This window comes from Pholcus phalangioides, unplaced genomic scaffold, assembly GCF_987345545.1.
Source record: "Pholcus phalangioides strain wild (caught in Gottingen) unplaced genomic scaffold, Ppha-v1.0 ptg000017l_1, whole genome shotgun sequence".
Classification (NCBI taxonomy): Eukaryota; Metazoa; Arthropoda; class Arachnida; order Araneae; family Pholcidae; genus Pholcus; species Pholcus phalangioides.
This window is the reverse complement of record NW_028301610.1, coordinates 40,733,379-40,758,425: the sequence shown is the minus strand read 5'-3', so window position 1 is coordinate 40,758,425 and position 25,047 is coordinate 40,733,379. Positions and strand designations below refer to the sequence as shown.

Here is a 25,047-nt window from a genome sequence, read left to right as displayed (position 1 = left end):
AATCAATAAAAAAATTGTATAAATCTTTACCCCTATCTTTAGACTTACAAATAATATGAACTTGTTGGTTTGTTTCAACATTGTTTATTACAACAGTTACAAGTAAGCTTTATTTTATGTTTCTGCAATAACTGTGCAAAAAATCAAAGTTGAACATTGTCATTCTTAGAAGTCACTGAACAGTTTTTCAACGGGCACTCTGACTCATCATATTCACAATAGTACGAATAATAATTAATTCTTGCATTCTAGATTGAGATATACAGTATTGTACTTTGGCAGAGCTAAAAAATTTCCAGTGTCCTATCAGTTAGAGTATTTATTACATCTGCCAAACCATGGGCAGAGATACAGGATGGGGGGCATTGCCCTCCAGCATATATTATGAACTGACATCATCATCCTGCCCCTCCCCAGACTTCAAGTCTATCCGCATTATGTGCCAATCAGTATAGTCGATGAAGCATTCTTTTCTGAAATGAACAAAAAGGTTGCAAAAATCTCAAGCAATGGCAATAAGTAATAAATCGTGTAAACTGAACTGTTTCAAGGAATCTACTCATTGAAAAATATCATTTCCCTAATCTTTCTTCTATCAATATATTTTACTTGGGTTCTGCCAATTACACAATAGCCTATTACAGCTTGGGGTAGGGACTATGACTAATACCGCCATGGTCAAATATGTTTTGCAAAAAGTAATTAATAATGTATCCCAAAAAATCTCTATGATCCAGGACTGCAATAAGGATTATAAATTCAATACTTGAAAATTTTACCTTGACAAAATATTATTTATTCAAAAAACCCTGCCTGGTTCAAAATAAAACAAACAGTGAGATAAAATAGACAAACAAGAATGCAATATGAAGTTATAAAACTGAATAAAACCATAACGGAAAAACAATTTTTATACCTTGCACCTAAAGAATATAAAAATTTAAATTACAAAATAAAATCAGAAAAATGTAGTAAAAAATTTAAACAATTATTTATTAATTACATCAATCTGATCTGTCGAGTAGCAAACAGAAACCAATATGTGTATATTATTTCTTGTGTGTGTTTAATTATATTTCATGAATATAAATTGATTAAATATCAAATATAAAAACTGGTTTATTGGCAAGTATATGTAAATTATGAAACCCTGGATGGATCGTGTGATCCCTTGGGTGTAATATTTTAATATTTAGAATGTGATGTGTTTTGTATCTATGTTCACGCAGTAAAGACAACTTTGATTTTTAGAAAGAAAAAAAAAAACTGAGTGGAACCACTCCCACCATTCATTGGCAATGAAAAAAATTAAAATTTGGAATGGCAAATTTTATTGCCAACCGGCATGAAGGGGTTGTGATGTGTTAAGCAAACTTCAATTTCAAAATATCATACATTGAACAAATGTGTGTTCAATGTATAGTGTTGTGTCTGATATTTCAGTGCTGTCATCTGTACTTCAAATTAGTGAGTGAAGTGTAATGATTGAATATTTGTAACGTTGTAGTCCTGTTGCTTTCTGTGGCAAGACTTTTTTTAACGGGGAGATCAGCTCGCATTCGCGCCTTGAAGTTGGGAACCACAGAAAACCAACTTCAGCCGACCACCACTGTGGTGTCGGTGGGGTTCGAACCCGGTTCCTCACGATGCGAGTCCGTCACTATGACCACTCGACCACCACAGTGGCACCATCTACACTACTGGAGACACGACCCTGCCTTCTTTATTTCACGCACTGTGGTGTGAGGCGCTGAAGTAGACACATTAGTAAGCCTCTCTTAACTTCAGGATATGGCCTCCAGGTTGGACGATTTGGAGATAGATGGCTTTTTCTCAGCCCAAGATATCAAGGAAACATTTATTTTCTGGATATTATGCTGAGGTGAACTCGGAAGGAAAAGTCATCACTTATTTTTCACAAAATTAATGATCCTTTTCACAAAAATAATGGAAATTTTCCAAAAACAGGACCCTACAAAAAAAGTCTGGACAGACCCCTGAAATGCATATCAAGTTGAAGTAATTTATTTGTACTTTGATATTTTCAATTTGTTACATAAAAAAAATTGCTCATTTTTAGAGAAATCAAGAAAATATTATATTAATGAAGAAATTTTTTAAACAAAAAAAAAATCAGATTCAGCCCAAAATACAGAGTGTTTCGAAAAGAATCATCCAATTAAAAAAAAATCATAACTATTCAGATTTTAATCCATTTTGATTGAATAATGTATAGGTAGAAAGAGGAAAATCGTGAGTTTTACGCAGTTGCTGACAGGTAGTGCTAATGCTCTACCTTTGTCCGCCACTTCAATGTTTGTCAAGATTGACTTTTCCCACAGTTAGAAACAGATTCGAATGACTCATTTTTCAGCAGGATGTGGCACCACCACACTAAAACTTGGACATTTGATGATTTTTGAATAATCGCATTCCTAAACGATGGATGGGCCGTACGGGATCTGACAAAATTCAGTTAAACATTGCTGGCTTCCAAGATCACTGGACCTCACAGTGTGCGATTTCTTTTTGTGGGGGCTTATAAAAGATTACATTTATGTGCCTCCCCATTCAGCTACATTAGCTGAACTGAAGATACTCTTAACAGAAGCAGTGGATGCAAACATACTTGCAAAAGTTTTGGATGAATTGGACTATGTTATAGACATATGCATGGTGGACATATTGAGCACCTTTAATTTGGTTTGTAGAAAAACTGATTAGCCATGTAATATAAAATTAATCTTAAGTGTCTATGTGTTCAGTATTTTTCGTAATATACACATTTCAAATCGGGTGATTCTTTTGAAACACCCTGTATATGTAAAACTATCAAATGTATTAACCCTTTAAACAACATTGATACTCACCTCCTTAAAAGCCTCTTAGTTCAGCATTAACAAGCCCACATATTTTGTCAAGTTTATTTCTCAATGAAAAACTTTTTCTTATACCCCTTACTCTTTACCTATCGTCACCTTATAATGAAAACCTTGTGCATAATGGTTTTTTTTGTTTTTTTTTTAAAATGACTTTTTGACAGTTTTAAATTGAGAACATCATCTCACCTACTACAGTGCATTTGAAGGAAAAAAATCAGCAATGATCTGCTCTCTATAAAGAAAAAAATGAACTCCTTTTGTGTGTTATTCAATGGGATGTCCCATCTGTTTTTTTGCTCTCCCTGTAAAGTCGGGAATTTTTTATGTACAAAGTTTTCATTATAAAATGATGCTATATATACTGAAAATCAGAAGCCTACTTCATTAAAAAAGATATGGCATTTTATGTAATCTTTCCAATACTAACAGGATATATATTTTTTGGTAAAGAAAAAAACAGCTTTTAAAAGATTAAAGAGTGTTTATATAGTGATTTTTACCATGCCATAGAAAGGGTTAAATCAAAAGTATCGCCAAAATAAACATAAATGTCTGTAAAATATCAGAAATAAAATTCAGTTGAAGGAAAAACGACTGGATAAATATATTGTACCTGTGGTTCCACATCAAGTATTGCCATTTTCCCTTCGGCATGTATATTGCGTATGGTTTCCAATTTAGTTCCATACATAGCATCTTCATGTGTACCATACTCTAAATACTCATTAGCATGGATATCTGAAAGCATTTCATCTTGAGAAACAAAAAAATAATTTTTCCCATTTTCTTCTCCAGGCCTGGCAGGTCTTGTTGTATCTGTCAAAGTAGTGAAAGATTTCTTATTTGAAGCTATTTATATAAATAAAATAATACAATATCTAAAACTTCACAATATCAGACCTGCTCATCTACAGAAAATGAAAATCCTGCAATTTACTTAAAAAAAACCCAGCAAAAATACTTTGCATGCCAAATTTTTTTATGGTCATAATAAGAAGCACAACTTAAGAAGTAATACACTAGGTTTTTTTTAATCACGCAATATCTCCCTCTTTCTTTGAAGGATGTCCTTCCAACTGTATCCAAGGTAACCAATATGGTGACTTCCTGTGATGCTCAAAGAAACTAATCTAGATTAAAGAAACGTAGAAATGAATTTTTTTTTTTATTTTTGATTGGCGCTAGATATTTTGAAAATATTTTTGAACTTCAAATTATCGACCTGCCTGTTTTTGCTTCAAAAAATGTTTAATTAAAGATGCAGAATTTCTTCAATGTACTTTAGGATGTTTTAAAATTAATTATAGGTCTATAAACTATATGGATTTATACAGTTGGATATTAAAAGACAATATGAAGACATTAATTTTCATTTTTGTGCTTAAGATAAAAATAAAAGGTTGAAATCAATGTTATTGCATAGATATCCAACTCAAAAGTAGGCTCAGCTAATTATCTTATATTTAACTTTCTGAGCTTCATATCTCTAAACAAACTCAATATTTTGAGAATCAAGAATTCAATTCTTCAAATTATTGATGTGGTGGGAAAACTCCACTAAATTCCTGTTTTTGTACAGTAAAATCAGCAATTTTAACTTTGATTTCTATGGGGATCATCTTGTGTCTGTCCCTCAAGGTGATGCTGATGATGTCTATTCAAAAAGCCTCATAAAGTGACCATATAACCCATATTTTATGGGGTATTCCTGTATGTTTTGTTACCATTTGCTGTTCAACTATTGTGTGTGCCATTCCATAAAATGTGTCCATTTTTTTCAAAGATGCATCCTTGAATTTCTGATATTTATTGGGCATTTTCTTTATGTTGACATTTTTCCATGAAATTCTAATGAACCAGAATTTATAAAAGCTGTTAATTCTCCCCCCCCCCATAAAATTTTTAGCAACTAATTAAGAATTTTACCCAACTGACAATGTCTGAAATTTTCTGGTGCAGAATCTTATTCTCCGTAATTTCTGCCATGAAATATGGCATGCATCAGAAGACAAATTTCACCTGGGTCCAATAGCAAATTTTTCTCTTTGAGAAAATATGGTGATTGAATTATCTACCAGCCATCTTATGATCAAACATGCATTAAAAAAAACTTCCCATATGAATGGACCATCAAGTTTGTTTATGTTGATAGATTTGGACGGCTTTAACCACCCTTCATACAGGGAACCATGCACAGTGTGCTTTTCCATGGAGATCACTGTATAAAGAAGAGGAACAGTGGCAGCGGAAAAACAAACTTAATGATTTGTTTCATTTTTTCTAAGTTTGTATTATTTCAACCATTAACAACAATAATTAAAACCTGGAAAATATGAATTCATAATCCAGAAGTCCTGAACATGTTGCAATATCAGGCATTGCCAAGCTAAATCCGGAAAGTTGGCCACTCTCTGTAGTATTTTAAATATTCAAAGTATGTACTCATACGGCATGACTACAACAGAATCTTGATCACTTTTATAACATTATCAGAATGTATTATGAATACATTAGAATGCCTTTGCAGAGTTGTTTTGATGAGAGATTAGCCATATAACAAGCAAATGCATTGATTGTGAAGTTTTGAGACATGAAGATGAGAGAACTTGAAAAATTTAAATTTTGAAGTAGTTTAAAGGAAATTAAAAATTAGAATTTTAAAAATGACACTTTATGTGATACACTATTTTTTTCAAGTACTGAGGTGATAGAAATAGGGCTAAGGAAAATGTGAATAATTACAGAGGCACCAACATGAAGAAAATATTGAGGGGACTCATGGTAGCCATATGTCTTGAGTATACAAGATTCAAGAATATATGCCGGGATAATGGCATGCTTTGCATTGTATATTCATGAACAAAGCAAGGGCCACACTCCTGTTTAGCCTGACCAAATATGATCCAAGATTGGTCATGAGATAGTAGTGTGGCCACTTCACCATTGGAAATTATTGTCAAATGTTGAAGGCTGGAATATCCAGTACCTTCAGTTTCCACCCTAAATACAAGGAGCCCCCCTTCCTTCCCAGTCTTCCAATATGCCACTGTGGTGGTCAAGTGGTCATGATGACAGACTCGCATCACAAGGACCCAGGTTTGAACCCCACCGTCACCGCAGTGGTGGTCGACTGAAGTTGGTTTTCTGTAGTTCCCAACTTCGAGCCGCGAATGTGAGCCAATATCCCCTTTAAAAAGTCTCGCCATAGAGAACAACAGACCTACAAACAGTACAAATATTCAATCATTACACTTCATACAAGATATACTGAAGACTGGATGTTGTGAAGATATTTATTATTTTAGATGTTAATTTTTTAAGGAAGGAAAAAACTCATCTCTGCCTCTACCGGGAGTCGAACCCGGGTCCCTCGATTGCCGGACGAGTGCTCTGACCACTAAGCTACAGAGGAGATCGAGATTTTCCTTCGCTAGAGCGTATATATGCCGAACGGAACCGTGCAATGGACGGTGAAACCGATCAGCTAATAGCTCATGGACGACGAGCCACCAGAGGGCTATATATATGACATGAATGTCGCTCTCCACTTGTTAATACAAGATATACTGAAGACTGGATGTTGTGAAGATATTTATTATTTTAGATGTTAATTTTTTAAGGAAGGAAAAAACTCATCTCTGGGACCAGAGATGAGTTTTTTCCTTCCTTAAAAAATTAACATCTAAAATAATAAATATCTTCACAACATCCAGTCTTCAGTATATCTTGTATTAACAAAAAACTCATCTCTGGGACCAGAGATGAGTTTTTTCCTTCCTTAAAAAATTAACATCTAAAATAATAAATATCTTCACAACATCCAGTCTTCAGTATATCTTGTATTAACAAGTGGAGAGCGACATTCATGTCATATATATAGCCCTCTGGTGGCTCGTCGTCCATGAGCTATTAGCTGATCGGTTTCACCGTCCATTGCACGGTTCCGTTCGGCATATATACGCTCTAGCGAAGGAAAATCTCTATCTCCTCTGTAGCTTAGTGGTCAGAGCACTCGTCCGGCAATCGAGGGACCCGGGTTCGACTCCCGGTAGAGGCAGAGATGAGTTTTTTCCTTCCTTAAAAAATTAACATCTAAAATAATAAATATCTTCACAACATCCAGTCTTCAGTATATCTTGTATTAACAAGTGGAGAGCGATATTCATGTCATACATTACACTTCACTTCTAAAATATAGATGGCAACACTGAAGAATCAGACACCACTATATACGCACTCAGAATCTTAGGTACGCACACTCACACTTCCAGCACAGCTCACTAGGTAGTAAATTGCCCATGGCAATAGACCTGAGTCGCGCTTGGTATGAAAGAAAGGTCTTCCAATACATCTAACCACACATTGGTAACACCACCAACAGTCACAACACATAGTGGCATAATAAACTTTTCTGGGAGCAAATATTTGGCAAAGAACATTGGGCCAGTCTGGGCTAGCGTGTAGTCCTTTTAAACCACCGGTGTTTTATTGCAGCAGGGGGAAGAGAAACATTGGAAGCAAATGTAATTAGACCAGGCTGGACATGCGTGCGGCCCTAGCTTTACTGGGAGGGTCAAGTACCTAGAGCCCCAGGTTCCAGCCTCTTGAATGAAATGTACAAGTCTCTCAAAAATAGTTGGAAGTTATAGTTTAGTAATATTGGTCTAAAGCAGTTTATGGTTTTGCCCCTATGGGATACAAATAAATCTGCTACCCTTCTCCCATTCTATTCTACCGTATACAACGTGTACAGAAGGACCTTACCTGGACCCTTTTTTCTCAATTGCTGGTAATAAAATATACTTGGAATATGCAATAGAATATACTTGCAATTGGAAAAGTATATAAGTAACATGTTTATTTTAGATATGTCATTTATTTTATCAGGGGGTGGAAATGTATAGTGATACAAAATTTAATTTTTATATGGTCCACCCATCCTCGAATTTCCAATTCAAGGGTTTTATTGTCCAAAAAAACACAAAGAAACAACTATGTTTCTATGTGCAGTATTAGCAGAGATATTTGAATCAAAAAATAACCAAAAAGGGTGAAGACAATATAGAACAAACTTTTCCTTTTAACTCTTTCAGACTCTGCATGCACAAATGTATGGGTTGCTTTTTTTCTTATTGTAGAATTTTTTTTTGACCTCATGGAGTTAAGCACAGATTTAGAGTTTAGAGGATTGAGAAGTTTTAAGTTAGAAATATGATGAATATGAACTTTGGGGCGCTTTCATCAGAGGGCAGCACAAAGTTGAACTTTCATGGATTTTTAAAATGGCTTCTAGAAGAAAGTGCCTCTGGGAAAAATGTGATAGTGTGTTTTATAAAAATCTGTGATGGAAAAATGTTGTAAGCAGGAAAACACTTTAAATGGTTAAACTTAATAATTTTTATAGAATTAAGAATTTCTTATATTTGCAAACACGAAAATTGGTCGTACTAAGCGGGAAAACGTTATAAGTGGGAATGTTATAGGTTGAATCGAATGTATATTACACATAATTTTACAAAAAAATCCTGGAAAAAATTGTATGTGAGGATGAATATACCTTGCATCATCTTGGCTGAAAAAAAATGAATAAAGTGAATTATTTCACAAAAAAAAAAAAAAAAAAAAAATTTAAAATAAAGATATCATGACATTTATATTTTTAATGCATTTTTTTAGCATAAAAAATGCAAAACATCTTAAAAATTCCGAAAAAATGAATGCTCGGGTCTCAAAGGGTTAATATATATGCTATTCTTTCCCTCATTTTCACCTTTTTCGAATTCAAATATTTTGGCTAATTATACACTTAGAAACATGTGAATTTTCTTTGCTGGGCTCAGTAGTGACAGGGCAAAAACATTTGACTGGAAGTAAGATGATATGAGTGGACTGGTATATTAGAATAAATTTTGCATCTCAGCATACATATATAGTCTCTACAAAAATATAAGACGCATCTAAGATGGGTACGTTATTTTGAATACTTTTTCTAAATGAAAGTATGTTTTTATAACCACAGGAGAAACGGATAAATTTTTCTATTAAACCCAGCTTATTAACAAACTTTTCTATATAGACCCAGAAGAGATATACCCCTAATAAAAACCTAGTGTTACGCATATTTTTTCACAAACTTGAATAGATAAAGGGAAATGTAGGAAATAAAAAAATAGATTTGCTTTGAATACCACCCCTCCCCATTTTCAAATTGTGAAAAAATTATAAAAACTTGCTTTGGCAGCTTCTTGCCGCTGAAGAACAAATTTTTAATTCCAGTAAGATTAGGTTGGAATGAGATCTCATTTCCCTGTTTGCAATGTGTTGAAATAATATTGTTAGGTACAAGGTAGAAAGTCCATCTAGAAGGACCAATTCACTTTTCTTTGTATATAAATACTTTTTAGATTGGGAGATGACCCTCATTTGCTAACCTACATTTGGCCTTTTATCACGTGTATGAGAGGGCTGCACTGATTTTATTCAGTTGAGAACCAGCAGGTCCAGATTCTCATTCAAATGTCTGAATTGTTTTACACTGCATCTCAATATTATCCAAATCATGATACATTTCAAAAGAATTCTGGATCTTATAAACTTCATGGGGATATAAGCTTTTTGAAGACACAAATTTTCTGTTCTGCCCTTAAGATATTTTGAATAGAGAGTTTTCAAAGCGAGTGAATTGAAAGTAAACTTTTCAAGGGAGAGCAGAAAGTCTATTTATTGTTTATACAGTGAGGCTCATTTGGAAACACATTTACTAAGAGTCTGAATTTAGATAAGAAATTAAGGTTCAGGGTGTCTATAATTGAAGTCTGTATGCTCTGAACTGTTTACAGAATTATCCATCAGAAAGCTATGCAACTTCAGGAATGTTTTAATGAAAGGATTGGAAAGAAATAAACAGAAAAAAATTCCAACATTCATTAATAGTGTTTTCCATGAAAATTATGTAGTGTAGACGTTAATTTTTTGTAAACATGGGACAACACTGCTCAATCTTCCTGGCAGGGTCTTGTCTAAGCATGTGTTCAACAGAACCATTTTCATTTTTTCCTTAAAAAAATATGACTGAGTTTATCTGAACATTTTTTCTGGTGAAACTCATTTACAAAAACTGTGATTCTACACCAAAAGCTGTGCTGAGATTTTCAGTCTTTGAAGGGGATTCAAAAATTCTTGCCATCTCCTCAAATAAGATGCTCAAAAATTTTCATATTTTTTATACCTTGTAGGCAGCTCAGAACACCCCAACTTTAATTATAGACAACCTATATTTTGGTAACTTAACTTTTATTTCAATTTTACAGATTTTAGCGAGAGAAATTTTTTCCCTGTACCTTGGACTTACACAGAAGCTAAGAGGGAAGAACTTTGAAAACATACAGAAAATTTAATACAAAGATGACCACAGAACTGTTTGAATTTCTTTTAAGGATCTTTAAAGACTGAATGCAAATCAAACAGTTTAACAATAGGTCTATTATACTTTTACCCTTATTGTCAATTTGAGCAGGGAAACACATTCCATTCTGAAGAAAGATGAGTGCAGAAAAGTGAAGATAAGAGATAGACCAATCAGAATTCAAAAAGTGGCTTTTTGACCTTCTTCTTGACCTTAACCACTTTACGTACCAGCATTTAGCAAGAAATTTGGATTATCTCTATATGACAAATTGGTGATAAATCTGGTAGCCTCGTCTTAACCTAACCCCACATATAAAAAGTGTAATAGATAAGAGTTTCTTTTAGCACTCTTTCACCCTCACCCTATGTGTTCTCTTCTCTTTTGCTCTTATAATGTATCTTCCTACTATGTACATATATATGGGCGAAAAAAAATTGCGTAAAGAAAAAAACGGGGAGGGAAATTTTTTTATATAAGGTCACAATAAAGCTTCGCGATGGTGAAGAGAGAGAGAGGAAAGAAAACCGAGAACTTGTTCGAATTTATTCCACTGGCATTTTGACACAATATTACATGCGTGATCGTAAAGAGGTTAAGGAATGAAGTATTTGATGTTGTGATTTTAATACTGTAAAAATTGAAAAAAAAAAAAATTAATGAAACAATTCATTCTGGACAAATACTATAGTAATGCTCAATAAAGAATTCAGGGAGATATTTTGTAATTTAAGTTATTTTCTATTTATTACACATTTAACATTTCATAGAAAATCATAAATACTTGTGCATGCTATATTATTTACCAATCATATGCATATCAAATATCAGTGTGTGTGTGTGTTATGTTATACATACTTGCTATAAGTACTTAATTTCTGTAATTTGATTTTTTTAATGACAAAAAGTTTTAATGATGACTATTCTCAGCACTTGTTTGTTCTATGTGTGGGCTCTTCACTGAGTTTTTTTTATAGGTCCTACTGCATTTTATATCCATTAGTTAGTTGATGTTTTCTTTAATAAATACAGTTAACCTTCACTGAAATCTGTCAATCCTGTGAATGTCACTGTTCTTTTTATAGCAGTCAAGGCCATTCTACAGATGTGACTTTCTTCTTTAGGTATGTTTTTAGGTATGTGTATGTTTCTAGCTAAAATTTTTCCTACTAGCACTTACCTAGAGTGTGGTTCTCACTAGAATAGTGACAGATTACTACTACTAAACGACACATGCACCTCATCGATATTCCTCGGAGGAAACTTTAATGAATTGGTGTATGTTGGAATGTGCGTGTATGTGTTGCGAATCTAATGTGAAGTTTGTTTTTGTGTAATGCTTGCTATGCATAGTGCTGCCATAAATTTTTCTAACTATAAGTGAAGTGGAATGACTGAGCAATTGCATTATTGTAGGCCTGCTGCTCTCTGTGGAATATTGACAGCCTAGTTACAGGACTGTAGTGAAAGCATGCATAAAGTAAAAAAAATCCCTTTCTTCAGTTTATGGTCAGTTTCTTTCAACTGACCACATTCACAGTTCCTCCTCTGAAAGACGGAATGTACCGTACATTATAAAAAGTATCGCAATTCATAATACACATCAGGCAGTTGCATTTTAATACAATTTCTGAATGAAAAAAGGATTTTAGCATATAGGGGAAAAATCTCGATTTAGAACAATTGAAACAAAAATGCATGATTTAACATTTTAAAACCTGTTATGTTAGAAAGAAAAATAGAGTTGTCCTGTTTCCATGTTCAATCAAACAGGACATATGGCCTTGTACTTACAAGGACTTTTTTTTTCAGATACAGTTATTCATAGGTTATTGTCATCAGAAACCCCTGAGTCATGATGTGATCACATTTAGTAGCATGCACTGTGTATAAGGCAGAGCTTAGATTATGTGCATTTGTACTTTTTTTTAGTCGTTTTCAGCATTAATGCTGATATATATACATAAAATAAGAGAGTTTCCAATATAAGCACATATTTATAGTTTCAACATAAATTTGTAACATTTCTATAATTTTTCATATGAATATTGCTCATAATATATGCAAAACATCATTTTTCACCTATTGCTCATACATGAACAAGCAGCAAGAGCGAAGTGCTGGTATCCTACCCAAGTACAAAATAAACAGCAATTGCAGAAAGAAGAAGGCTGTATTTGATCAACCAAGATGCTTGTAGCAGGTAACACATTTCAGTCAAACATGAACGAGACCGCTCCAAATTTAATGTTTGGCGTGGTCTTTTACATGACGCTATAATTGACACTTGGTGAGAAATTCTGAAATTCACATGATCAAAATTTCTTGTGTCTTTAATCTTCTCCATCCATGCATAAATTAAATGCATACTTGGTGAATTTCTATGGCACATGCAGCGAACTTTGCATCGTTTTCAGTGGTCTCATTTCCATACACATTGCTATTTCTCCTGCATGGTCGCCATTTTCGTTTCTTATTACAGCTGCAGAGTAATTAGCACCATCTACCTCAGCCAATTGATACTAAAAAAACTTCTTTCAGATTTGTTCATTCTTTTGTCACAAACTGCATTTCATTTCACCTTTTCACATTGTTATTATTATTACTCAGACACTCTATACTTTGATGGGTTTAATAACCCTCTAATCTAAGCAAAAACTGACTATTAAATAAAAAAAATTTTGGTCGATTGGTGTTTATAGTATGTCAAAATGCCCCTTAAAAAAATTAATTTAAGTCAATATCTTTACAAGGACCATTTGAGTTGAGAACACATAAATCTCAGGTCTTAACTTAAAAAAATAATCATTAAAAACTATTTAAAACTGTCAAAAAATGAGATACATGCAAAGACAATAATAAAAGACGGAAAAGAAATTTCAAGTGAAATTCATCAAGAACCCGTTCATATGAAACGCATTTGACACATTCATACATAAAGCCATTATATTTAGTGTTCTCAGTGTAAGAGAAAGGGAAATATTCTTCTACTAAATTCAGTGAGATGTTAAAATATGTATTCGCAAAGTGAGAAAAAAATTCTGAAATCATTGAGTTCTTCAACGAAACAAAATACACTGCTCAAAACAATTAGGGGAGCAAGCAAAAAAGTGAAGAAAACCGTGCGAGACAGCCACGTATTGGCATACAATGGATAGTACACGCGTATCAATGCGCAATACAGAAAAACATTTGGAATTAAGCTTTAATTCTTTGAAAATATGGAAAAAACATGAAAAGATGATTTAGGGCAACAATTTGGTTACATGTAAACGATAAAAAAAAGTACTGTTTAGACATGATGCATGAGTTTTAATAGGGCGTGTGGTCTCCTCGAACAGCTAAGACTGCTGCACACCTGTTTGCCATGGATGCGATGAGGTTATTGATCAGACTTTGGGGAATACTGTTCCACTCCTCAAGAAGTGCAATCTGCAAGTCTCGGACAGTAACAGGTGGCCTTGGTTGCACAGCAATGCGTCGTCCGAGCATGCTCGATTGGATTCAGGTCAGGAGAGCACGCTGGCCATTCCATACGCTGTATTGTTTCAGCTTCACGCATGTTCTCCACCAGACGAGCTCTATGCGGTCAGGCATTATCATCCTGAAAAACAAAGGAATCTCCAACGGCTCCAGCGTAAGGGATGACATGAGGTCGCAGTATCTCGTCTGCATACCTTCGGGCCATCAAAGTGCCATTCCGAATGATATGCAGGTTCGTACGTCCGCCTATGCTGATTCCACCCCATACCATCCAACCAGCTCGTCTGTATTGTGACCTTTCACGAACTAATGTGGGGTTATTTTGAGTGCCCCTGTCCCTCCATACCAGAACACGTCGGGTGTCACACTCCAGACTGAATCGGGACTCGTCTGTGAACAGCACTTGGCTCCAATCATGTTGCTCCCAATCTCGATGTTCAGCAGTCCATCTTCTTCGGGCCGCACGGTGGCGTGGGGTTAACGGAATTCAGACCATTGGCCTACGTGCATAGAGCCCTCCCTCATGAAGCCGATTACGTACTGTTTGGCTGGACACCCTTCGTTCTGTTGCCAAGAGCAACCGTCTTTGCAGCTGCGTAGCATTCTCTGTTCTGTTTCGACGGGCTGTTAACCGTATATACCGGTCATCAGTTGCTGTAGTGGCGCGTGGCCGACCTTGCCCTGGTCAAGGTCTAACATTTCCTGTTTCGTGGAATCGATTCCACAGCCTTGCAACAACACTTCTGGCGACTCCAACAGCATCCGCGACACTACGTTGTGTTTGCCCGGATTCCAGTCTGCCCTATAACACGCCATGCCATGGATTCTGGTAAATCACGTTTTGAGACATCCTCAAGTCACCTTGTCTCAAAAAAAAATACTGCGCAATCGAATTTCACAGTTACGGCAGTAAAACAGACGTTTCTGCAACATCCCGATTTCTGCCCTTATCTCCTTTTTCTGGTTTTTGACGTCACGAACTTTGATTTGCATATGAAGTTTTCTTCTTCCGTTTCCTGCTAGGCTTTAAATTATGGATGATTCATTTTATGTTACTTATCGGTATACATGTTTGCGTAATTTTGTTAAAACCATGTGCTCCCCTAATTGTTTTGAGCAGTGTATGTTGTTGATCAGATGGCTTGAAAGTATTCTATGTAAGAAAACCTTATTTGTTCAGCAGCCAGAATTTCGCTAACAACAAAAGGCTACTGTATCAGGAAAAAGGCAATGATGTTAGATCACGCCCAGCAATAGCAAAATAAGCAGTACATTTTTAATGGGTAACAAATCTTTGATCAGAAAATACATTTCTAATGTAGAAAAAATATTAAAAAATGTATTCTCTCATCACACTTTTTACAACTGCAGTTATGTTTAAAATATAAATATTTTTTACTGAACGTAGCAAGGAATTTTTGGGGATTCCATATAATTCATACTACAGTAAAACCTCTTTTATGGACACCAGTGGGACAAGAAAACTCCATCCGTAGCAGAGGGGTGACTGTTAATCAGGGGGTTCAAAATGCATAATTTTATTATACAAAAGGTAATTATTGTTTGGCAGTAAAAGAGGGGTGACCGCATCTGAGGGGTGTCTGCTAAGAGGGTTTTTACTGTATATTGCTTACCTATACCTTTATATATACATTTAAACATAATAAATTTTGCAAAAATAGATTTTCTAGTGAAAACAAACCTCTGGTCATTTTATCTGGTATCAGTCCTTCTTCTCTCTCTCTCTCTCTCTCAAGGTTTTTTTATTAGTGAATTTAACCAATTATAAGCAAATAACAGATTGTGATGAACATTGCTAATAATTGCAAGAATAAGCCAGCAGCATTATGCAAATGAGCAAAGATGTATGCCTGATGATATACAGGGTGGGCAAAAAGTCAGTAGAAACTTTAAAAATGAATAAAAACAGGAAAAATAACCGAAATAAAAAATGGTTGACAGGGTTAGCATTGCTAGGTCACAGGAATTTTTTTAAGATGGGGGGAAATAAAAAACAGCCGATAGGTGGCGCTGATGTACATAAGTCAAAGAAAATATATGCAAATAAACAGAATGCCTCCAAATCGTTTATTACAGCAGTATGTGTTCTACATGACCACCACCACAGGGGATAACACATAGCAAGCAAGTCACAAATCCAGCAACGGCAGAGTGCAGCAGCTCCACATACATGGTTTACAACAGTGAACTGGTTGTGGATTAGGAGCGCAAGTTCTAAAAACCATCTTCTTTGCATATTTACACTGAAGTCACTCATATCAGCACCACCTATTGACTGTTTTTGAGGTAAAACCTATTTGTTTTTTTTTGTTGAATTTTTTCATTTTAAAAAATTCCTGTGACCTACCGATGCTAACCCTGCAAACATTTTTTATTTCGGTTATTTTCCCAGTTTTTGTTCATTTTTAAACTTCCTATGGACTTTTTGCCCACCCTGTATATAAGAGGTTCTTCAGCATAACACACATGTATGACGTCAAAATGAAAAATTCAAAGGAAATAATTAATCTACAGAAAATCCCTCATGATCCAGCTACTTTCAGCAAGTAACTTGAATACAGCTCACTATATTGTGTATATATCTTCCTGTTTTTTCATGATATTCAACTGTAATTTTCAAAAAACATGCTCTATATAGTAGGCAACCAAATTGTAAAAAATGAAATTGATATCTTCTGGGCATGCAAATAAATTTTTTTTTCTTTAAATGCTAACATGCCAGCATTTGACATGAAGTCTCTCAGTATTGATGAATGCTGAACTTTGCTGTGCGCACGTGCATGTGGTGGGGTATTTCCTTAAAAAAGCATCATCAGTCCAATAAAAGAATAAAAAATTAGATTTAAAAAAAAATAATTGAAATTCCATTTAAATACAACACCTAATAGGCACCAGAACATAGGGGCTCGACACATGAGCCCTCGAGCCCCTTACTAATTCATAATAGTTCAATGCATCTATACAGATGCTTGGCAACCCTAGACCCACCCCTTCCAGTTTTCATCCTATCAGAGCTCATGCAGCACCTATGATGAAACATTCTTTCCAAAACAAGTTCTGCGGGCTGGATCGCATACCACCAGTACAAATAAGAACCACTCTAAAACCAAATTTTAGCCCACAGTGTGGGGTGATTTTGGCCAAAAAAACAGATTTTTGTGTGTTGAATGGAGAGGCAGGTCTAGACCAAGCTTCACAGATTGCATCTACGCACAGACAAAACAGATTGGCAGATAAAATACAGTGAAACCTCTCATATTGAACACCTCCCATTAACGGACACTTTTTTGAATTTTGTCAACAGGCTGCAATGTATCATATAATCTACAGACACTCTCTGTTAGCGGACAAAATTTTCAGCCCCACAAGTGTCTGTTAGAGTTTGTTGCCATTCGGTGTTATTTTTCAGTCATTTTCCTTCAACAGAGTAATAGCTTTCCATGCTTTGATTACACGTCATAAGAAAGAGGACATAAGGAGAACAATTTGTCCTCACTCATCTAAATTCTCTGTTGATCCGGGACCTGAAACCCGGCATTGTGGATTACATGGATTAAAAACCGCCTTTACCAAACGTGAGGACTAGTGCTAAAATAACCATGGGGCCCCTTTGGTGGACGGAAGTCATATATACCTTATATACTTTTCAGATTTTCCAATTTAGAAGTTCTGATATTAGATGCTTGTTATTTGCTCATAGTTATATTCTAGCATCAGCTTTAATTGTGAGCTAGTCACTGTATTCCTTTCAATTCTGCCCAAATATTCTGTTGCAACACTCTTATTAATGGCAAATGATACATCAGAAACATATGACATTCATATTTGTTATGGGCATCTTTTTTCTCAGCCACCTCGTTGGCATTTTACTTGTTGTGGCCTTGTATTTGTATTTGCATAATTGGATCATGGTCCAGTATTTGTTTTTTTCTCAAATTTTCTCGTTCTGTCACATGCACATACAATTTCATCATTACACTTACATTGTCGCATAGCTAGTCGGGAAAGATCAAGATTTCATAAAATAATGAAACAAAATACTGGAAAAAAAGTGAAGACCTGAATTTCTTCTGAAATAAAAGAAATGTCAAGAAAAACCATTTCCATAGTATTGAGAGTATTTTCTGTAGCTCCATAGTTAAGATTAAGCATTTGTAGAAACTACAGACAATCCGTAGCAGTTGGAAATTCTGCACATCTCATGAAATATCAAATGATTTTATTTTAAATTTCTGAATAATGTATAATTTTTACATAGCCAACTTCTCTAAGTTTCGTGAAATTTGGTTGTAAACTCCACTTGTTATAAGCAAAAAATGTGCAATAAAAATGCACAAAAACTTTTTCGGTCTTGGAATCCTTCCCCTATGTCAGCTTAACTTCTACAAATCTACTATAATTATTTTTTAACGACAATTTGCTTTGTCTTACAGTTCTCATTTCTCAAATAGATTGAACAATATATACTCGCTACAATTTATTCACAAAACTCTTCTAAATTTTACTTACCTCATCCCAAAATTTTGCAACTCTTTACCACCTGATATCCTTAATATTACTAATTTATTACCTTTCGAAAAACACATGAAGCAATATCTTTTTCAAATCAGTGACACAGAGTTTCTTTTGATCTGTCCTATGCTCCTTACTCAGTTAAATTATGAATCTATTCGATCTTACGCAGTGCAACATTATATTGATTCATATTTCTACTCAACTGAAAATCTCATGCAATGTATATTTCATATAGTCGCAAACTCCTTGCTGTTGCCAAAAATACTACAAATCATGCAAAAGTTGTTTTTATTTTATTTTTTCCTCATATTAACCACTACAAAAAAAGGGAAATTTAATTTTTAAATCCCCCTTTTGCGTTTCTTTTTTAAATATTTCTTTTTTCCCATTTTAGTTTGGTGATATTGTTATTATTATAATGTATCAACCAGTATGGGTGATTTTTTTTTTTTGTCTCATCTTTTATTTATGTAGCCGCTGTGGTGGTGGAGTGGTTATAGTGACGGACTCGCGATGCGAGGATCCGGATTCGAACCCCACAGTGGTGGTCGGCTGAAGTTGGTTTGCTGTGGTTCCCAACTTCAAGGCGCAAATGCGAGCCAATCTCCCCGTTAAAAAGTCTCGCCACAGAGAGCAACAGTCCTACAACGATAAATCATTCAATCATAACACTTCACTCATAGTTAGAAAAACTGGTGGCAGATGGCAGCACTACACATAACAAGCATTACAGAGAAACAAAAAAACTTCACGTCAGGTTTCACTACACGTACACGCACATTCCCGCATGTACCGATTCCTTGGGGGTTCCGCGGGGGGGGGGGTGCATGTGTGGTGTAGCAGTAGTAGGTAGGGTCTCCAAAAAAAATTTCTTGGGATCCATGATGTTCTTAAGTCAGCCACCTCGTTGGGCAATTTGCCTGTTGTGGCGTTGTATTTGTATTTATGTGACAAATTGAAACAAAGTGAATTGAATGTTTAGAATAAACATTCATATCTTTGTGCAAATATGTGCAATTTTCACAAAGATACATATAAACATTGAAAATACCAAATAAATATTGTGTGAAAATTATTTGCAGTTATTTTTTCTAATGCAAGGTTGATAAAAAAAACATTTTTTTCTTGTTTAATTTCATGTCCATCTCCTAAATGCACTCATGACTAAATTTTCACTGGAAATTGTGAATACAAACATAGAGTTTACAGACACAAATTTCAGAACAATTCATCAAGCATTTTTCTAGAAATTCAAAAAATCGCTGAACTAACTCTAAAATGTCCCATGACTTACAGCTATATAGTGTAGCTGGAAATAGGTACTTACGTGGAATTGGATAGGCATACTTTTCTGGATGGTTGCTAATTATTGAATTCTTTATATGCCGCCTACCGACACCATGAGCACCTGCAAAACAGAAAATTTTGTTATGTGCAATTCAACAAAGGATACTATCTAGAAATAAAAATACTTGGATACCTCATAGCTTGTACAATTTTTTTTGCTATTCAAATAATTAAAATTTAAAATGTATGAACTTTGTAAAGAGGATTTACAAGAAAAGGGTCCTAAAGTGACGTCTTCAAAAAGAATATACTTGTCTCACCCAAAAGGCATTTCTATTTTCTGTCTTCAAAAAGTTTGAAAAAAATTGCCACTGATTTTACTCATATAAATATGCACAAAACTATAAAAAAAAAAAATCCAGTGTAATTATGGCTCACTCAAATATTTTTTTAATATTAATATCTTGAATGCCAATAGAGGCCAAGAATGAATTTAAAAATCCAGCAACCCTAGAATGATGCCATTCACCAATACATGATCAGGTATAGCACATAAAAAATAAGAGAAATAACTAGTTTCTAAAACAAAGAATCTGGAGGAAAAAAGGAAAAATAAGTTTTTTATAGATATTGCCCAGAATGACGAAAGACAATCTGTTATTTTTAATAATATTTTAATAATAGCCAACTGTTAGTATTTTTAATAATTTTTTAATAATAGCCAACTGTTATTATTTTTAATAATTTTTTAATAATAGCCAACTGTTATAACTTTTAATAATTTTTTAATAATAGCCAACTGTTATAACTTTTAATAATTTTTTAATAATAGCCAACTGTTATAACTTTTAATAATTTTTACAGCTTTAATAATTGCATTCTGCTGCTAATTTTTTTTTTGTGTTCCTGGGTGAGATGAATGTACTTATTTTTTTCTGTAATTTTTTTAGGACGAAACCTTGGGACCCTTTCCTTGTTAGATAAATAAATGTGTCAATCAGCAACAAATCAAAAGATGGGGTTTTCGACATTGTTTTGATGAGAAATGAATTGATAATTTAGTATGTGAAATGACTAACAGTATTGATGAAGGTAATCAAGAAAAACTGTGTTACAAACTGCCATCTGTTTGATAAATATTTATAAATTATGTTGGAGCACAAACGTTCTATACATGAAGTTCCCTGAATCAATTATTTGTGGTCTTGTTCATTGCAATAGTTATTAAAAATTTATGGCAATAGATACAACGAGATATCATTTAAGACCCTTTCCCCTTCCATACATTTCATGGTAAGGCAGGGTTGACAAATATAAAAAAAAATAAATTTGCCTCCAAATAAATTTTTTTAGAAACCACGAACTTTTTTTTTCAGAAAAATGGGTCAAAATAATTATTTTTCTACTTTTCTGAGACTTGGCAACCTTTTTACCTATTAAACATGCTGACATAAAACTAGAAAATTTTGTGTTATACTCATATACTCAAATTTAATAATCTTTAGTAAACTTTTTAGTCGACTTGGCAGCCTGATACTTGGGATTTGTCAAGACCCGTATTTCCATAGCACCATCCCGTAAAATGTCCAATCTTCAACTCCAGGAATCATTTCTTGCAAGTGCTGTAGGAAACAACTTTCTTGAGTAAAACTACACTGATAAATTTTTAAGGTTCACCGGCACTTATTTTGAAGTTGAAAGAAGGCAGTGCCTCACATTTTTAATCTTCGAACAATATAACTTTTACCACTGATTTTCTGACAGAACAGGAGTGAACTATTACAGTGTCTATTGAGGCATATAGATGGCTTTTTATGATGACTGAATAATAATAATAATAACAACGTGATTTACACGTATTCCCAAGGGATCAGCATGATCCGTCCAGGGAATTTGTTAGTGTTAGTAAACATCGATGCCGGAACCGGGAATAGCAGAAAGATATAAATAGTTTGATATAGGCATTGCTATACAGGGTGTCTGGTTCAAATGTCCCTATTTTTGAGCAATTTCTGCACTTTACAAGTTGAAAAGGATGAGGTAAGTATATAAATAGAAAGCAACACTAATGAGTTTTTTGTAAAAAAATTAGCACACTTTTACATGTGTTCTTTTTTTGTTGCCCAGATGATATTCAATCCAATCTTGGAGTGATAGTAGCAATAATGTCTGTTATTCTGGCACAAAGATCTTGCATATCATAAATCTTACTGCGGTAAAGTCTTTAACGTATCCACAGAAGAAGAAATCTGGTGGATTGATTATATCTGATGATCTGGGTGGCAAAGCTATTGGCTTACAGCATCAGATTTGTTAATTTCAGAAAGTTATGTCCAAAAATGATTAAACAAGGTGTCTACCATGTACCAAAAGTGAAATTCTGTGCTTTCCTGGGGACTTTTTGTGACCTTTTATCATTTGACAAAATGAACCATACTGGAATGTTTTCTTATGTCAGTGATTTCCAAACTGAGTCATGACACCCCCTTCCCCCAGGGGATTCTTATTGAAATGGGGGAATGTGAGTGAATTTACAAAATAAAGACATTTGATAAGAAATCAATTTTAATCTTTTGCAATTTTCAGCGGGACATGATGATGTCTATACACATATATATACTGTGGTCGGCTGAAGTTGGTTTTCTGTGGTTCCCAACTTCAAGGCGCAAATGCGAGCCAATCTCCCCGTTAAAAAGTCTCGCCACAGAGAGCAACAGTCCTACAACGATAAATCAATTCAATCATAACACTTCACTCATAGTTAGAAAAACTGGTGGCAGATGGCAGCACTACACATAACAAGCATTACAGAGAAACAAAAAAACTTCACGTCAGGTTTCACTACACGTACACGCACATTCCCGCATGTACCGATTCCTTGGGGGTTCCGCGGGTGGGTGGGTGGGCGGGGTGCATGTGTGGTGTAGCAGTAGTAGGTAGGGCCTCCAAAAAAAATTTCTCGGGGATCCATGATGTTCTTAAGTCAGCCACCTCGTTGGGCAATTTGCCTGTTGTGGCGTTGTATTTGTATTTGAAAAATATTTGCATATTTTGATCAACCATACAAATCTTTGATGCTGGTGGGGGAAGCTGCAACCTCTTCATGCTACCATGTATCCCTACCCATGGGAAACACTGTTTCACAGCATAAACAGAAAGCAAATTTCTCTATCAGAGTAAAACCTTGTTACTGAGAAAATAAAACGGACTAAGGAAATTATTTCAGAGACCAAATTTCTTGTTATTGGATATAAAATGTTTAAAATTTACTTCAATGAGACTCAATAAACGTTTCATGTAAAGCGGTGGAATGTGTTAAGCACCTCTATTTAATGATGCTCAACTGTATTTGCAATTTGTTCATGTTGGTAGCACCAGTCATTTTATACTCTCAATGGTTTATTCAAATGAGACCTCACAAATTTCTAGCAAAGGAAGAGGATACCTCAGAACTGATTTGAGATTGCAGCAAATATTTTCCCCTCTACGGGATAGGACAGGATTTTGAATTCATTGGCGCAGGGACCAATTTGGTCAAACTGCACCAAAACAAATGATAATATAAAAATAAGATAAACTGTCCTTTTGTCATGTCAAAAAAATAAAACTGCGCTTGATAAAAAACAATGTTGCGTGAAACGTAAAATAATGACATCAATTGTAAATAACTATAATTTGTGATAAAAACCAATGGCTTTTATGAATTTAAAAATATGAGATGCATCGCAATGATCAGATAAAATGTTATGAAGCAAAAGATGATTCTGACCAAAAGCGGTCGTAAAATGATGACAATGATGTGAACAAGTAAAAGCATGAGCAATGGTCAATGGACTTTGACAATGTGGGCACTCTGGTTGACTCTCTCGTAATAACAAATATGATTGCGTGAGGAGACTGTGTCCTATGCGTAACTGGGCAAGCAGAACTTCCTCCTATCGGTTAGTCCTACAGCTCAAACACCAATGGCCAAGTGTAGGCTTGGTAGCATGTAGTTTATTATTAATTTGATTGTTCCAATGATCCTGCCAGCAGCAATGTATCACTTCTCGGAGGATTGAGGAGTGGTCACTAGCAGGGATCAAAAGGTTATTGTCAATGTTGGTTGTTGTTCGAGCTGTGGTGTCTGCTTTCTCGTTGTCTGGTATTCCTACATGACCTGGTACCCAGTAAAATTTTACTGTGGTACCGTGATGAGTGAGGTAATGTAGTTCATGAAAAATGGCATGAATGAATGGATGTGGAAAGTGAAGGAACACATTGCCTTTAATAAGCAGATATAGAATGTTTCTGAAATGGGGAGGAGACACCCGTCTGCTTATGTCAATAAACAAGGGAGAGTGATCGTACCTATCGCCCCTATGTATTCCCCCCATGCTTCAAAGCAATTTAGCAAGGTCACCCAAGCCCTCAGTAATTCATGAATATTCAAGGAAATCTATCCCTGTATACACCCTTGGGGGTTGTACATACGGGCCCCTCAATAAGGTATAAAATTATCAAATTTAAATTAATAATTTATAAGGTGTTTGTGATCATTATTCAGGCTATTCTCTTTCAACAGCGGAAAACTACTTACATTCATTATTGTTAGTGAAGAAAATGATTTAATACGTTATCACACCAAGGTACAAATGTTGTTGCTTTAAAAATCTTGAAAAATTATTAAAAAAAGCCATAAAAATTGGGGGGGAAATGCCATCAAAATAATAAAACAAAGTTCTCTTGAAAAACTGAATATGTTCAATATGTCGAAAAAATGTTTTCATAAAGAATGTTGCATCATCAAAATCATATGTACATTTTTTTTACAAAAATATGCAATTTTTCCCCCTCTCGTTTAGATTTCATCAAAAATAACAATTTTTTAAATAAACGAATTATAATTCATGAATCGGTTAGGAACAATGGCATTATGGCGTGGGGCTGACAGGGTTCCGACTTGGGGGCCTGAGATGAATCTTATCATTTTTTGTTTTTCCACAAGAGAGAGAGAAAGTAAACATTGAGAGTCCTGTGAAGAATCTGATTGGAGGGCCCTGTTGCTAGATGTGGGAAGGGCATGAACTGGTGTACTGAAGGAGGGAGGATGGGGTTTTTCCCTAATAAAAAAATGAACCTTTCCCCTGAGGAAATCCTATGTATGCATGCCTATGGTTAGGAAGCCAAAAAATATCTTTTGTTTTCCAAGAAATTCAAGCACATTTTTTCATAAGTGATCAATGCACACAAAATCAGTATTTTATTATTTATCTGTATATATAAATAGTATTTTATAAATACTTCTCATCTTTTACCTTTTCATAATATATATATATTATGAAAAAGCGAAAGATGAAAAGTTATTGAAAAATTGTAAAAAGGAAAAATATGGACCAATGAGGAGGTCGTTCTCAAGGGGGGAACCCCCCACATTGCTCCAAACTGCAAAAATGTTTCTAATGATGGTAAGCC

The 25,047-nt window shown here is 34.7% G+C and overlaps 1 protein-coding gene across 3 annotated transcripts in view; it reads right to left on the bottom strand.

Annotated features, from left to right (window-relative positions):
* The window catches only part of LOC149073239 (peripheral plasma membrane protein CASK-like), a 429,829-nt gene that overhangs the window by 15,232 nt on the left and 389,550 nt on the right, over nucleotides 1–25,047 (bottom strand). For all 3 annotated transcript variants that reach the window (XM_089247410.1, XM_089247411.1, XM_089247413.1), the window contains 2 exons: nucleotides 19,634–19,714; nucleotides 3,496–3,698 (listed from right to left, as the gene is read on the bottom strand). In XM_089247410.1, coding sequence (XP_089103536.1) covers nucleotides 3,496–3,698; nucleotides 19,634–19,714 — 284 coding nt within the window. The remainder of the gene's footprint in view (nucleotides 1–3,495; nucleotides 3,699–19,633; nucleotides 19,715–25,047) is intronic.